This window comes from Oncorhynchus mykiss, chromosome 14 (assembly GCF_013265735.2).
Source record: "Oncorhynchus mykiss isolate Arlee chromosome 14, USDA_OmykA_1.1, whole genome shotgun sequence".
Classification (NCBI taxonomy): domain Eukaryota; kingdom Metazoa; phylum Chordata; class Actinopteri; order Salmoniformes; family Salmonidae; genus Oncorhynchus; species Oncorhynchus mykiss.
In genome coordinates this window covers 42,454,065-42,469,706 of record NC_048578.1, presented here as the reverse complement: position 1 = coordinate 42,469,706, position 15,642 = coordinate 42,454,065, and the positions used below count along the sequence as shown (strand labels likewise).

At 45.6% G+C, this 15,642-nt stretch overlaps 1 protein-coding gene across 1 annotated transcript in view; it reads right to left on the bottom strand.

The window, feature by feature from the left end:
* LOC110519852 (magnesium transporter protein 1-like) overlaps nt 1-15,642 on the bottom strand; it is a 45,052-nt gene that overhangs the window by 19,880 nt on the left and 9,530 nt on the right. Inside the window, exons 4-6 of the mRNA XM_036943588.1 lie at nt 14,140-14,280; nt 13,304-13,444; nt 13,123-13,212 (exon numbers count right to left, since the gene is read on the bottom strand). Of these exons, the coding sequence (XP_036799483.1) occupies nt 13,123-13,212; nt 13,304-13,444; nt 14,140-14,280 (372 nt within the window). The remainder of the gene's footprint in view (nt 1-13,122; nt 13,213-13,303; nt 13,445-14,139; nt 14,281-15,642) is intronic.

Here is a 15,642-nt window from a genome sequence, read left to right as displayed (position 1 = left end):
AGAGATATCTATTGAGAGAGAGAGGGACGTACCACTTGTCCAGTGGTGGGGTTAAGAGATATCTATAGAGAGAGAGGGACGTACCACTTGTCCAGTGGTGGGGTTATGTTAAGAGATATCTATAGAGAGAGAGAGGGACGTACCACTTGTCCAGTGGTGGGGTTATGTTAAGAGATATCTATAGAGAGAGAGAGGGACGTACCACTTGTCCAGTGGTGGGGTTAAGAGATATCTATAGAGAGAGAGAGGGACGTACCACTTGTCCAGTGGTGGGGTTATGTTAAGAGATATCTATAGAGAGAGAGAGGGACGTAACACTTGTCCAGTGGTGGGGTTAAGAGATATCTATAGAGAGAGAGGGACGTACCACTTGTCCAGTGGTGGGGTTATGTTAAGAGATATCTATAGAGAGAGAGGGGCGTACCACTTGTCTAGTGGTGGGGTTAAGAGATATCTATAGAGAGAGAGAGGGACGTACCACTTGTTCAGTGGTGGGGTTATGTTAAGAGATATCTATAGAGAGAGAGGGACATACCACTTGTCCAGTGGTGGGGTTAAGAGATATCTATAGAGAGAGAGAGGGACGTACCACTTGTCTAGTGTTGGGGTTAAGAGATATCTATAGAGAGAGAGGGACATACCACTTGTCCAGTGGTGGGGTTAAGAGATATCTATAGAGAGAGAGAGGGACGTACCACTTGTCCAGTGGTGGGGTTATGTTAAGAGATATCTATAGAGAGAGAGAGGGACGTAACACTTGTCCAGTGGTGGGGTTATGTTAAGAGATATCTATAGAGAGAGAGAGGGACGTACCACTTGTCTAGTGGTGGGGTTAAGAGATATATATAGAGAGAGAGAGGGACGTACCACTTGTCTAGTGGTGGGGTTAAGAGATATCTATAGAGAGAGAGAGGGACGTACCACTTGTTCAGTGGTGGGGTTAAGAGATATCTATAGAGAGAGAGAGGGACGTACCACTTGTCTAGTGGTGGGGTTATGTTAAGAGATATCTATAGAGAGAGAGAGGGACGTACCACTTGTCTAGTGGTGGGGTTATGTTAAGAGATATCTAGAGAGAGAGAGAGGGACGTACCACTTGTCCAGTGGTGGGGTTAAGAGATACCTATAGAGAGAGAGGGACGTACCACTTGTCCAGTGGTGGGGTTATGTTAAGAGATATCTATAGAGAGAGAGAGGGACGTACCACTTGTCCAGTGGTGGGGTTATGTTAAGAGATATCTATAGAGAGAGAGAGGGACGTACCACTTGTCCAGTGGTGGGGTTAAGAGATATCTATAGAGAGAGAGAGGGACGTACCACTTGTCCAGTGGTGGGGTTATGTTAAGAGATATCTATAGAGAGAGAGAGGGACGTAACACTTGTCCAGTGGTGGGGTTAAGAGATATCTATAGAGAGAGAGGGACGTACCACTTGTCCAGTGGTGGGGTTATGTTAAGAGATATCTATAGAGAGAGAGGGGCGTACCACTTGTCTAGTGGTGGGGTTAAGAGATATCTATAGAGAGAGAGAGGGACGTACCACTTGTTCAGTGGTGGGGTTATGTTAAGAGATATCTATAGAGAGAGAGGGACATACCACTTGTCCAGTGGTGGGGTTAAGAGATATCTATAGAGAGAGAGAGGGACGTACCACTTGTCTAGTGTTGGGGTTAAGAGATATCTATAGAGAGAGAGGGACATACCACTTGTCCAGTGGTGGGGTTAAGAGATATCTATAGAGAGAGAGAGGGACGTACCACTTGTCCAGTGGTGGGGTTATGTTAAGAGATATCTATAGAGAGAGAGAGGGACGTACCACTTGTCTAGTGGTGGGGTTAAGAGATATATATAGAGAGAGAGAGGGACGTACCACTTGTCTAGTGGTGGGGTTAAGAGATATCTATAGAGAGAGAGAGGGGCGTACCACTTGTCTAGTGGTGGGGTTAAGAGATATCTATAGAGAGAGAGAGGGACGTACCACTTGTTCAGTGGTGGGGTTAAGAGATATCTATAGAGAGAGAGAGGGACGTACCACTTGTCCAGTGGTGGGGTTAAGAGATATCTATAGAGAGAGAGAGGGACGTACCACTTGTCTAGTGGTGGGGTTATGTTAAGAGATATCTATAGAGAGAGAGAGGGACGTACCACTTGTCTAGTGGTGGGGTTATGTTAAGAGATATCTAGAGAGAGAGAGAGGGACGTACCACTTGTCTAGTGGTGGGGTTAAGAGATATCTATAGAGAGAGAGAGGGACGTACCACTTGTCTAGTGGTGGGGTTAAGAGATATCTATAGAGAGAGAGAGGGACGTACCACTTGTCCAGTGGTGGGGTTAAGAGATATCTATAGAGAGAGAGAGGGACGTACCACTTGTCTAGTGGTGGGGTTAAGAGATATCTATAGAGAGAGAGGGGGACGTACCACTTGTCCAGTGGTGGGGTTAAGAGATATCTATAGAGAGAGAGGGACGTACCACTTGTCTAGTGGTGGGGTTATGTTAAGAGATATCTATAGAGAGAGAGAGGGACGTACCACTTGTCTAGTGGTGGGGTTATGTTAAGAGATATCTAGAGAGAGAGAGAGGGACGTACCACTTGTCTAGTGGTGGGGTTATGTTAAGAGATATCTATAGAGAGAGAGAGGGACGTACCACTTGTTCAGTGGTGGGGTTATGTTAATAGATATCTATAGAGAGAGAGAGGGACGTACCACTTGTCCAGTGGTGGGGTTAAGAGATATCTATAGAGAGAGAGAGGGACGTACCACTTGTACAGTGGTGGAGTTATGTTAAGAGATATCTATAGAGAGAGAGAGGGACGTACCACTTGTCTAGTGGTGGGGTTAAGAGATATCTATAGAGAGAGAGAGGGACGTACCACTTGTCCAGTGGTGGGGTTATGTTAAGAGATATCTATAGAGAGAGAGAGGGACGTACCACTTGTCCAGTGGTGGGGTTAAGAGATATCTATAGAGAGAGAGAGGGACGTACCACTTGTCCAGTGGTGGGGTTATGTTAAGAGATATCTATAGAGAGAGAGAGGGACGTACCACTTGTCCAGTGGTGGGGTTATGTTAAGAGATATCTATAGAGAGAGAGAGGGACGTACCACTTGTCCAGCAGTGGGGTTATGTTAATAGATATCTATAGAGAGAGAGAGGGACGTACCACTTGTCCAGTGGTGGGGTTAAGAGATATCTATAGAGAGAGAGAGGGACGTACCACTTGTCTAGTGGTGGGGTTAAGAGATATCTATAGAGAGAGAGAGGGACGTACCACTTGTCCAGTGGTGGGGTTATGTTAAGAGATATCTATAGAGAGAGAGAGGGACGTACCACTTGTCCAGTGGTGGGGTTATGTTAAGAGATATCTATAGAGAGAGAGAGGGACGTACCACTTGTCCAGTGGTGGGGTTATGTTAAGAGATATCTATAGAGAGAGAGAGGGACGTACCACTTGTCTAGTGGTGGGGTTAAGAGATATCTATAGAGAGAGAGAGGGACGTACCACTTGTTCAGTGGTGGGGTTAAGAGATATCTATAGAGAGAGAGAGGGACGTACCACTTGTCTAGTGGTGGGGTTATGTTAAGAGATATCTATAGAGAGAGAGAGGGACGTACCACTTGTCTAGTGGTGGGGTTATGTTAAGAGATATCTAGAGAGAGAGAGAGGGACGTACCACTTGTCTAGTGGTGGGGTTAAGAGATATCTATAGAGAGAGAGAGGGAAGTACCACTTGTTCAGTGGTGGGGTTAAGAGATATCTATAGAGAGAGAGAGGGACGTACCACTTGTCTAGTGGTGGGGTTATGTTAAGAGATATCTATAGAGAGAGAGAGGGACGTACCACTTGTCTAGTGGTGGGGTTATGTTAAGAGATATCTAGAGAGAGAGAGAGGGACGTACCACTTGTCTAGTGGTGGGGTTATGTTAAGAGATATCCATAGAGAGAGAGAGGGACGTACCACTTGTTCAGTGGTGGGGTTATGTTAATAGATATCTATAGAGAGAGAGAGGGACGTACCACTTGTCCAGTGGTGGGGTTAAGAGATATCTATAGAGAGAGAGAGGGACGTACCACTTGTACAGTGGTGGAGTTATGTTAAGAGATATCTATAGAGAGAGAGAGGGACGTACCACTTGTCTAGTGGTGGGGTTAAGAGATATCTATAGAGAGAGAGAGGGACGTACCACTTGTCCAGTGGTGGGGTTATGTTAAGAGATATCTATAGAGAGAGAGAGGGACGTACCACTTGTCCAGTGGTGGGGTTAAGAGATATCTATAGAGAGAGAGAGGGACGTACCACTTGTCTAGTGGTGGGGTTAAGAGATATCTATAGAGAGAGAGAGGGACGTACCACTTGTCCAGTGGTGGGGTTAAGAGATATCTATAGAGAGAGAGAGGGACGTACCACTTGTCCAGTGGTGGGGTTATGTTAAGAGATATCTATAGAGAGAGAGAGGGACGTACCACTTGTCCAGTGGTGGGGTTATGTTAAGAGATATCTATAGAGAGAGAGAGGGACGTACCACTTGTCCAGCAGTGGGGTTATGTTAATATATATCTATAGAGAGAGAGAGGGACGTACCACTTGTCCAGTGGTGGGGTTAAGAGATATCTATAGAGAGAGAGAGGGACGTACCACTTGTCTAGTGGTGGGGTTAAGAGATATCTATAGAGAGAGAGAGGGACGTACCACTTGTCCAGTGGTGGGGTTATGTTAAGAGATATCTATAGAGAGAGAGAGGGACGTACCACTTGTCCAGTGGTGGGGTTATGTTAAGAGATATCTATAGAGAGAGAGAGGGACGTACCACTTGTCCAGTGGTGGGGTTATGTTAAGAGATATCTATAGAGAGAGAGAGGGACGTACCACTTGTCTAGTGGTGGGGTTAAGAGATATCTATAGAGAGAGAGAGGGACGTACCACTTGTCCAGTGGTGAGGTTATGTTAAGAGATATCTATAGAGAGAGAGAGGGACGTACCACTTGTCCAGTGGTGGGGTTAAGAGATATCTATAGAGAGAGAGAGGGACGTACCACTTGTCCAGTGGTGGGGTTAAGAGATATCTATAGAGAGAGAGAGGGACGTACCACTTGTCTAGTGGTGGGGTTAATAGATATCTATAGAGAGAGAGAGGGACGTACCACTTGTCCAGTGGTGGGGTTAAGAGATATCTATAGAGAGAGAGGGACGTACCACTTGTCCAGTGGTGGGGTTATGTTAAGAAAAATCTATAGAGAGAGAGAGGGACGTACCACTTGTCTAGTGGTGGGGTTAAGAGATATCTATAGAGAGAGAGGGACGTACCACTTGTCTAGTGGTGGGGTTAAGAGATATCTATAGAGAGAGAGGGACGTACCACTTGTCTAGTGGTGGGGTTATGTTAAGAGATATCTAGAGAGAGAGAGAGGGACGTACCACTTGTCCAGTGGTGGGGTTATGTTAAGAGATATCTAGAGAGAGAGAGAGGGACGTACCACTTGTCTAGTGGTGGGGTTAAGAGATATCTAGAGAGAGAGAGAGGGACGTACCACTTGTCTAGTGGTGGGGTTAAGAGATATCTAGAGAGAGAGAGGGACGTACCACTTGTCCAGTGGTGGGGTTAAGAGATATCTATAGAGAGAGAGAGGGACGTACCACTTGTCCAGTGGTGGGGTTAAGAGATATCTATTGAGAGAGAGAGGGACGTACCACTTGTCTAGTGGTGGGGTTAAGAGATATCTATAGAGAGAGAGAGGGACGTACCACTTGTCCAGTGGTGGGGTTAAGAGATATCTATTGAGAGAGAGAGGGACGTACCACTTGTCCAGTGGTGGGGTTAAGAGATATCTATAGAGAGAGAGAGGGACGTACCACTTGTCCAGTGGTGGGGTTAAGAGATATCTATTGAGAGAGAGAGGGACGTACCACTTGTCTAGTGTTGGGGTTAAGAGATATCTATAGAGAGAGAGGGGGACGTACCACTTGTCTAGTGGTGGGGTTAAGAGATATCTATAGAGAGAGAGAGGGACATACCACTTGTCCAGTGGTGGGGTTAAGAGATATCTATAGAGAGAGAGAGGGACGTACCACTTGTCCAGTGGTGGGGTTATGTTAAGAGATATCTATAGAGAGAGAGAGGGACGTACCACTTGTCCAGTGGTGGGGTTATTTTAAGAGATATCTATAGAGAGAGAGAGGGACGTACCACTTGTCTAGTGGTGGGGTTAAGAGATATCTATAGAGAGAGAGAGGGACGTACCACTTGTCTAGTGGTGGGGTTAAGAGATATCTATAGAGAGAGAGAGGGACATACCACTTGTTCAGTGGTGGGGTTAAGAGATATCTATAGAGAGAGAGAGGGACGTACCACTTGTCCAGTGGTGGGGTTATGTTAAGAGATATCTATAGAGAGAGAGAGGGACGTACCACTTGTCTAGTGGTGGGGTTATGTTAAGAGATATCTATAGAGAGAGAGAGAGGGACGTACCACTTGTCTAGTGGTGGGGTTATGTTAAGAGATATCTAGAGAGAGAGAGAGGGACGTACCACTTGTCTAGTGGTGGGGTTATGTTAAGAGATATCTATAGAGAGAGAGAGGGACGTACCACTTGTTCAGTGGTGGGGTTATGTGAAGAGATATCTATAGAGAGAGAGAGGGACGTACCACTTGTCCAGTGGTGGGGTTAAGAGATATCTATAGAGAGAGAGAGAGGGACGTACCACTTGTCCAGTGGTGGGGTTAAGAGATATCTATAGAGAGAGAGAGGGACGTACCACTTGTCCAGTGGTGGGGTTAAGAGATATCTATAGAGAGAGAGAGGGACGTACCACTTGTCCAGTGGTGGGGTTATGTTAAGAGATATCTATAGAGAGAGAGAGGGACGTACCACTTGTCTAGTGGTGGGGTTATGAGATATCTATAGAGAGAGAGAGGGACGTACCACTTGTCCAGTGGTGGGGTTAAGAGATATCTATAGAGAGAGAGAGGGACGTACCACTTGTCCAGTGGTGGGGTTATGTTAAGAGATATCTATAGAGAGAGAGAGGGACGTACCACTTGTCCAGTGGTGGGGTTATGTTAATAGATATCTATAGAGAGAGAGAGGGACGTACCACTTGTCTAGTGGTGGGGTTAAGAGATATCTATAGAGAGAGAGAGGGACGTACCACTTGTCCAGTGGTGGGGTTATGTTAAGAGATATCTATAGAGAGAGAGAGGGACGTACCACTTGTCCAGTGGTGGGGTTAAGAGATATCTATAGAGAGAGAGAGGGACGTACCACTTGTTCAGTGGTGGGGTTATGAGATATCTATAGAGAGAGAGGGACGTACCACTTGTCTAGTGGTGGGGTTAAGAGATATCTATAGAGAGAGAGGGACGTACCACTTGTCTAGTGGTGGGGTTATGAGATATCTATAGAGAGAGAGGGACGTACCACTTGTCTAGTGGTGGGGTTAAGAGATATCTATAGAGAGAGAGGGACGTACCACTTGTCCAGTGGTGGGGTTATGTTAAGAGATATCTATAGAGAGAGAGAGGGACGTACCACTTGTCTAGTGGTGGGGTTAAGAGATATCTATAGAGAGAGAGAGGGACGTACCACTTGTCCAGTGGTGGGGTTATGTTAAGAGATATCTATAGAGAGAGAGAGGGACGTACCACTTGTCCAGTGGTGGGGTTATGTTAAGAGATATCTATAGAGAGAGAGAGGGACGTACCACTTGTCCAGTGGTGGGGTTATGTTAAGAGATATCTATAGAGAGAGAGAGGGACGTACCACTTGTCCAGTGGTGGGGTTATGTTAAGAGATATCTATAGAGAGAGAGAGGGACGTACCACTTGTCTAGTGGTGGGGTTAAGAGATATCTATAGAGAGAGAGAGGGACGTACCACTTGTCCAGTGGTGGGGTTAAGAGATATCTATAGAGAGAGAGGGACGTACCACTTGTCCAGTGGTGGGGTTATGTTAAGAGATATCTATAGAGAGAGAGAGGGACGTACCACTTGTCCAGTGGTTGGGTTATGTTAAGAGATATCTATAGAGAGAGAGAGGGACGTACCACTTGTCCAGTGGTGGGGTTAATAGATATCTATAGAGAGAGAGAGGGACGTACCACTTGTCCAGTGGTGGGGTTAAGAGATATCTATAGAGAGAGAGAGGGACGTACCACTTGTTCAGTGGTGGGGTTATGTTAAGAGATATCTAGAGAGAGAGAGAGGGACGTACCACTTGTCTAGTGGTGGGGTTAAGAGATATCTATAGAGAGAGAGAGGGACGTACCACTTGTCCAGTGGTGGGGTTATGTTAATAGATATCTATAGAGAGAGAGAGGGACGTACCACTTGTCCAGTGGTGGGGTTAAGAGATATCTATAGAGAGAGAGGGACGTACCACTTGTCCAGTGGTGGGGTTAAGAGATATCTATAGAGAGAGAGGGACGTACCACTTGTCCAGTGGTGGGGTTATGTTAATAGATATCTATAGAGAGAGAGGGACGTACCACTTGTCCAGTGGTGGGGTTAAGAGATATCTATAGAGAGAGAGAGGGACGTACCACTTGTCCAGTGGTGGGGTTAAGAGATATCTAGAGAGAGAGAGAGGGACGTACCACTTGTCTAGTGGTGGGGTTAATAGATATCTATAGAGAGAGAGAGGGACGTACCACTTGTCCAGTGGTGGGGTTAAGAGATATCTATAGAGAGAGAGCGGGACGTACCACTTGTTCAGTGGTGGGGTTATGTTAAGAGATATCTATAGAGAGAGAGAGGGACGTACCACTTGTCCAGTGGTGGGGTTAAGAGATATCTATAGAGAGAGAGAGGGACGTACCACTTGTCTAGTGGTGGGGTTAATAGATATCTATAGAGAGAGAGAGGGACGTACCACTTGTCCAGTGGTGGGGTTAAGAGATATCTATAGAGAGAGAGGGACGTACCACTTGTCCAGTGGTGGGGTTATGTTAAGAGATATCTATAGAGAGAGAGAGAGGGACGTACCACTTGTCTAGTGGTGGGGTTATGTTAAGAGATATCTATAGAGAGAGAGGGACGTACCACTTGTCCAGTGGTGGGGTTATGTTAAGAGATATCTATAGAGAGAGAGAGGGACGTACCACTTGTCTAGTGGTGGGGTTAAGAGATATCTATAGAGAGAGAGAGGGACGTACCACTTGTCCAGTGGTGGGGTTAAGAGATATCTATTGAGAGAGAGGGACGTACCACTTGTCCAGTGGTGGGGTTAAGAGATATCTATAGAGAGAGAGAGGGACGTACCACTTGTCTAGTGGTGGGGTTAAGAGATATCTATAGAGAGAGAGGGGGACGTACCACTTGTCTAGTGGTGGGGTTAAGAGATATCTATAGAGAGAGAGGGACGTACCACTTGTCCAGTGGTGGGGTTAAGAGATATCTATAGAGAGAGAGAGGGACGTACCACTTGTCCAGTGGTGGGGTTATGTTAAGAGATATCTATAGAGAGAGAGAGGGACGTACCACTTGTCCAGTGGTGGGGTTATGTTAAGAGATATCTATAGAGAGAGAGAGGGACGTACCACTTGTCTAGTGGTGGGGTTAAGAGATATCTATAGAGAGAGAGGGACGTACCACTTGTCCAGTGGTGGGGTTAAGAGATATCTATAGAGAGAGAGAGGGACGTACCACTTGTCCAGTGGTGGGGTTAAGAGATATCTATAGAGAGAGAGAGGGACGTACCACTTGTCCAGTGGTGGGGTTATGTTAATAGATATCTATAGAGAGAGAGAGGGACGTACCACTTGTCCAGTGGTGGGGTTAAGAGATATCTATAGAGAGAGAGAGGGACGTACCACTTGTCCAGTGGTGGGGTTATGAGATATCTATAGAGAGGGACGTACCACTTGTCTAGTGGTGGGGTTAAGAGATATCTATAGAGAGAGAGAGGGACGTACCACTTGTCCAGTGGTGGGGTTAATAGATATCTATAGAGAGGGACGTACCACTTGTTCAGTGTTGGGGTTATGTTAAGAGATATCTATAGAGAGAGAGAGGGACGTACCACTTGTCTAGTGTTGGGGTTATGTTAAGAGATATCTATAGAGAGAGAGAGGGACGTACCACTTGTTCAGTGGTGGGGTTATGTTAAGAGATATCTATAGAGAGAGAGAGGGACGTACCACTTGTCCAGTGGTGGGGTTAAGAGATACCTATAGAGAGAGAGGGACGTACCACTTGTCCAGTGGTGGGGTTATGTTAAGAGATATCTATAGAGAGAGAGAGGGACGTACCACTTGTTCAGTGGTGGGGTTATGTTAAGAGATATCTAGAGAGAGAGAGAGGGACGTACCACTTGTCCAGTGGTGGGGTTAAGAGATATCTATAGAGAGAGAGGGACGTACCACTTGTCTAGTGGTGGGGTTAAGAGATACCTATAGAGAGAGAGGGACGTACCACTTGTCCAGTGGTGGGGTTATGTTAAGAGATATCTATAGAGAGAGAGAGGGACGTACCACTTGTCTAGTGGTGGGGTTATGTTAAGAGATATCTATAGAGAGAGAGAGGGACGTACCACTTGTCCAGTGGTGGGGTTATGTTAAGAGATATCTATAGAGAGAGAGAGGGACGTACCACTTGTTCAGTGGTGGGGTTATGTTAAGAGATATCTAGAGAGAGAGAGAGGGACGTACCACTTGTCCAGTGGTGGGGTTAAGAGATATCTATAGAGAGAGAGAGAGGGACGTACCACTTGTCTAGTGGTGGGGTTAAGAGATATCTATAGAGAGAGAGAGGGACGTACCACTTGTCTAGTGGTGGGGTTAAGAGATATCTATAGAGAGAGAGAGGGACGTACCACTTGTCTAGTGGTGGGGTTAAGAGATATCTATAGAGAGAGAGAGGGGCGTACCACTTGTCTAGTGGTGGGGTTAAGAGATATCTATAGAGAGAGAGAGGGACGTACCACTTGTCCAGTGGTGGGGTTAAGAGATATCTATAGAGAGAGAGAGGGACGTACCACTTGTCTAGTGGTGGGGTTAAGAGATATCTATAGAGAGAGAGGGACGTACCACTTGTCCAGTGGTGGGGTTAAGAGATATCTATAGAGAGAGAGAGGGACGTACCACTTGTCCAGTGGTGGGGTTATGTTAAGAGATATCTATAGAGAGAGAGGGACGTACCACTTGTCCAGTGGTGGGGTTAAGAGATATCTATAGAGAGAGAGAGGGACGTACCACTTGTTCAGTGGTGGGGTTATGTTAATAGATATCTATAGAGAGATAGAGGGACGTACCACTTGTCTAGTGTTGGGGTTAAGAGATATCTATAGAGAGAGAGAGGGACGTACCACTTGTCTAGTGGTGGGGTTATGTTAATAGATATCTATAGAGAGAGAGAGGGACGTACCACTTGTCTAGTGGTGGGGTTAAGAGATATCTATAGAGAGAGAGAGGGACGTACCACTTGTCCAGTGGTGGGGTTAATAGATATCTATAGAGAGAGAGCGGGACGTACCACTTGTCTAGTGGTGGGGTTAAGAGATATCTATAGAGAGAGAGAGGGACGTACCACTTGTCTAGTGGTGGGGTTAAGAGATATCTATAGAGAGAGAGAGGGACGTACCACTTGTCCAGTGGTGGGGTTATGTTAAGAGATATCTATAGAGAGAGAGAGGGACGTACCACTTGTCCAGTGGTGGGGTTAATAGATATCTATAGAGAGAGAGAGGGGCGTACCACTTGTCCAGTGGTGGGGTTAAGAGATATCTATAGAGAGAGAGAGGGACGTACCACTTGTCTAGTGGTGGGGTTAAGAGATATCTATAGAGAGAGAGAGGGACGTACCACTTGTCTAGTGGTGGGGTTAAGAGATATCTATAGAGAGAGAGAGGGGCGTACCACTTGTCCAGTGGTGGGGTTAAGAGATATCTATAGAGAGAGAGAGGGACGTACCACTTGTCTAGTGTTGGGGTTATGAGATATCTATAGAGAGAGAGAGGGACGTACCACTTGTCCAGTGGTGGGGTTAAGAGATATCTATAGAGAGAGAGAGGGACGTACCACTTGTCTAGTGGTGGGGTTAAGAGATATCTATAGAGAGAGAGAGGGACGTACCACTTGTTCAGTGGTGGGGTTATGCTAAGAGATATCTATAGAGAGAGAGAGGGACGTACCACTTGTCTAGTGGTGGGGTTATGTTAAGAGATATCTATAGAGAGAGAGAGGGACGTACCACTTGTCCAGTGGTGGGGTTAAGAGATATCTATAGAGAGAGAGAGGGACGTACCACTTGTCCAGTGGTGGGGTTATGTTAAGAGATATCTATAGAGAGAGAGAGGGACGTACCACTTGTCTAGTGGTGGGGTTATGTTAAGAGATATCTATAGAGAGAGAGAGGGACGTACCACTTGTCCAGTGGTGGGGTTAAGAGATATCTATAGAGAGAGAGAGGGACGTACCACTTGTTCAGTGGTGGGGTTATGTTAAGAGATATCTATAGAGAGAGAGAGGGACGTACCACTTGTCTAGTGGTGGGGTTATGTTAAGAGATATCTATAGAGAGAGAGAGGGACGTACCACTTGTCCAGTGGTGGGGTTAAGAGATATCTATAGAGAGAGAGAGGGACGTACCACTTGTCCAGTGGTGGGGTTAAGAGATATCTATAGAGAGAGAGGGACGTACCACTTGTCTAGTGGTGGGGTTAAGAGATATCTATAGAGAGAGAGAGGGACGTACCACTTGTCCAGTGGTGGGGTTAAGAGATATCTATAGAGAGAGAGAGGGACGTACCACTTGTCCAGTGGTGGGGTTAAGAGATATCTATAGAGAGAGAGAGGGACGTACCACTTGTCTAGTGGTGGGGTTAAGAGATATCTATAGAGAGAGAGAGAGGGACGTACCACTTGTCTAGTGGTGGGGTTAAGAGATATCTATAGAGAGAGAGAGGGACGTACCACTTGTCCAGTGGTGGGGTTAAGAGATATCTATAGAGAGAGAGAGGGACGTACCACTTGTCTAGTGGTGGGGTTAAGAGATATCTATAGAGAGAGAGAGGGACGTACCACTTGTCTAGTGGTGGGGTTAAGAGATATCTATAGAGAGAGAGAGGGACGTACCACTTGTCCAGTGGTGGGGTTAAGAGATATCTATAGAGAGAGAGAGGGACGTACCACTTGTCCAGTGGTGGGGTTCTTGTGGGCGTAGGGAGGTCCTCTAATGTGGTTCCACATCTGACCTGAAGTCATGATCAGGCAGAAACACTAGAGAGAACACACACCGTTGACAATGACTCAACACTTATTCATCCATAACTTTGATTCTCAGCTACATAATGAACCAGTGTGTTCCTACCAGAGCAGAGAAGGCCCAGACGTTCTTGTTGTAGAGGAATTCCAGGTTGTTTCTGCGGAGGTAAGCCAGTCCTCCTATCACTGCCAGCAGGAATCCCAGCATCAACGGCCCCGCATAGCTAGGAGGACGGATCACACGGATCTACACAGAGAGAGAGACACACAGTCAGCCTGATCACCCACATCTATACATATAAACACAGACTAATACATTACGCAGAGTCTTAGAGTGAGAGTTGAAAGGTGAAGAGGTGAGAGGTCAGGAGGGGCTACCTGTACATCAGTGAAAGGTGAAGAGGTGAGAGGTCAGGAGGGGCTACCTGTACATCAGTGAAAGGTGAAGAGGTGAGAGGTCAGGAGGGGCTACCTGTACATCAGTGAAAGGTGAAGTGGTGAGAGGTCAGGAGGGGCTACCTGTACATCAGTGAAAGGTGAAGTGGTGAGAGGTCAGGAGGGGCTACCTGTACATCAGTGAAAGGTGAAGAGGTGAGAGGTCAGGAGGGGCTACCTGTACATCAGTGAAAGGTGAAGAGGTGAGAGGTCAGGAGGGGCTACCTGTACATCAGTGAAAGGTGAAGAGGTGAGAGGTCAGGAGGGGCTACCTGTACATCAGTGAAAGGTGAAGTGGTGAGAGGTCAGGAGGGGCTACCTGTACATCAGTGAAAGGTGAAGAGGTGAGAGGTCAGGAGGGGCTACCTGTACATCAGTGAAAGGTGAAGTGGTGAGAGGTCAGGAGGGGCTACCTGTACATCAGTGAAAGGTGAAGTGGTGAGAGGTCAGGAGGGGCTACCTGTACATCAGTGAAAGGTGAAGAGGTGAGAGGTCAGGAGGGGCTACCTGTACGTCAGTGCGGTCCCCGACCCAGCGGGCCAGTTGCTCTGCAGCAAAGCCTCTGACCTGCAGCTCATAGGAGTCAGACTTCTTAGGCTTCCCTTTAGCAGGGAAATGGATGAAGGAGGGAGCCGAGTTCATATTCAACTGGGGAGACAAAGACAGATATATAAATACTACTATATACACAAATACTACTTAACTACTACTATATACACAAATAACACAGAAATATATATACTACTAAATACACACACAAATACTACTTAACTACTACTATATACACAAATAACACAGATATTAAAAATACTACTATATACACAAATACTACTTAACTACTACTATATACACAAATAACACAGATTATAAATACTACTATATACACAAATAAAATACTACTTAACTACTACTATATACACAAATAACACAGATATATAACTACTACTATATACACAAATAACAGAAAATATATAACTACTGCTATATACACAAATACCACAGATATATAACTACTACTATATACACAAATACTACTTAACTACAACTATATACACAAGTAACACAGATTATAAATACTACTATATACACAAATACTACTTAACTACTACTATATACACAAGTAACACAGACTATAAATACTACTATATGCACAAATACTACTTAACTACTACTATATACACAAATAACACAGATATATAACTACTACTATATACACAAATACTACTTAACTACTACTATATACACAAATAAGACAGATATATAAATATATATATATATATATATATATATATATATATATATATATATATAACTACTACTATATACACAAATAACATATACACTGCTCAAAAAAATAAAGGGAACACTAAAATAACACATCCTAGATCTGAATGAATGAAATATTCTTATTAAATACTTTTGTCTTTACATAGTTGAATGTGCTGACAACAAAATCACACAGAAGTTATCAATGGAAATCAAATGTATCAAACCATGGAGGTCTGGATTTGGAGTCACACTCAAAATTAAAGTGGAAAACCACACTACAGGCTGATCCAACTTTGATGTAATGTCCTTAAAACAAGTCAAAATGAGGCTCAGTAGTGTGTGTGGCCTCCACGTGCCTGTATGACCTCCCTACCTCCCTGGGCATGCTCCTGATGAGGTGGCGGATGGTTTCCTGAGGGATCTTCTCCCAGACCTTGACTAAAGCATCCGCCAACTCCTGGACAGTCTGTGGTGCAACGTGGCGTTGGTGGATGGAGCGAGACATGATGTCCCAGATGTGCTCGATTGGATTCAGGTCTGGGAACGGGCGGGCCAGTCCATAGCATCAATGCCTTCCTCTTGCAGGAACTGCTGACACACTCCAGCCACATGAGGTCTAGCATTGTCTTGCATTAGGAGGAACCCAGGGCCAACCGCACCAGCATATGGTCTCACAAGGGGTCTGAGGATCTCATCTCGGTACCTAATGGCAGTCAGGCTACCTCTGGCAAGCACATGGAG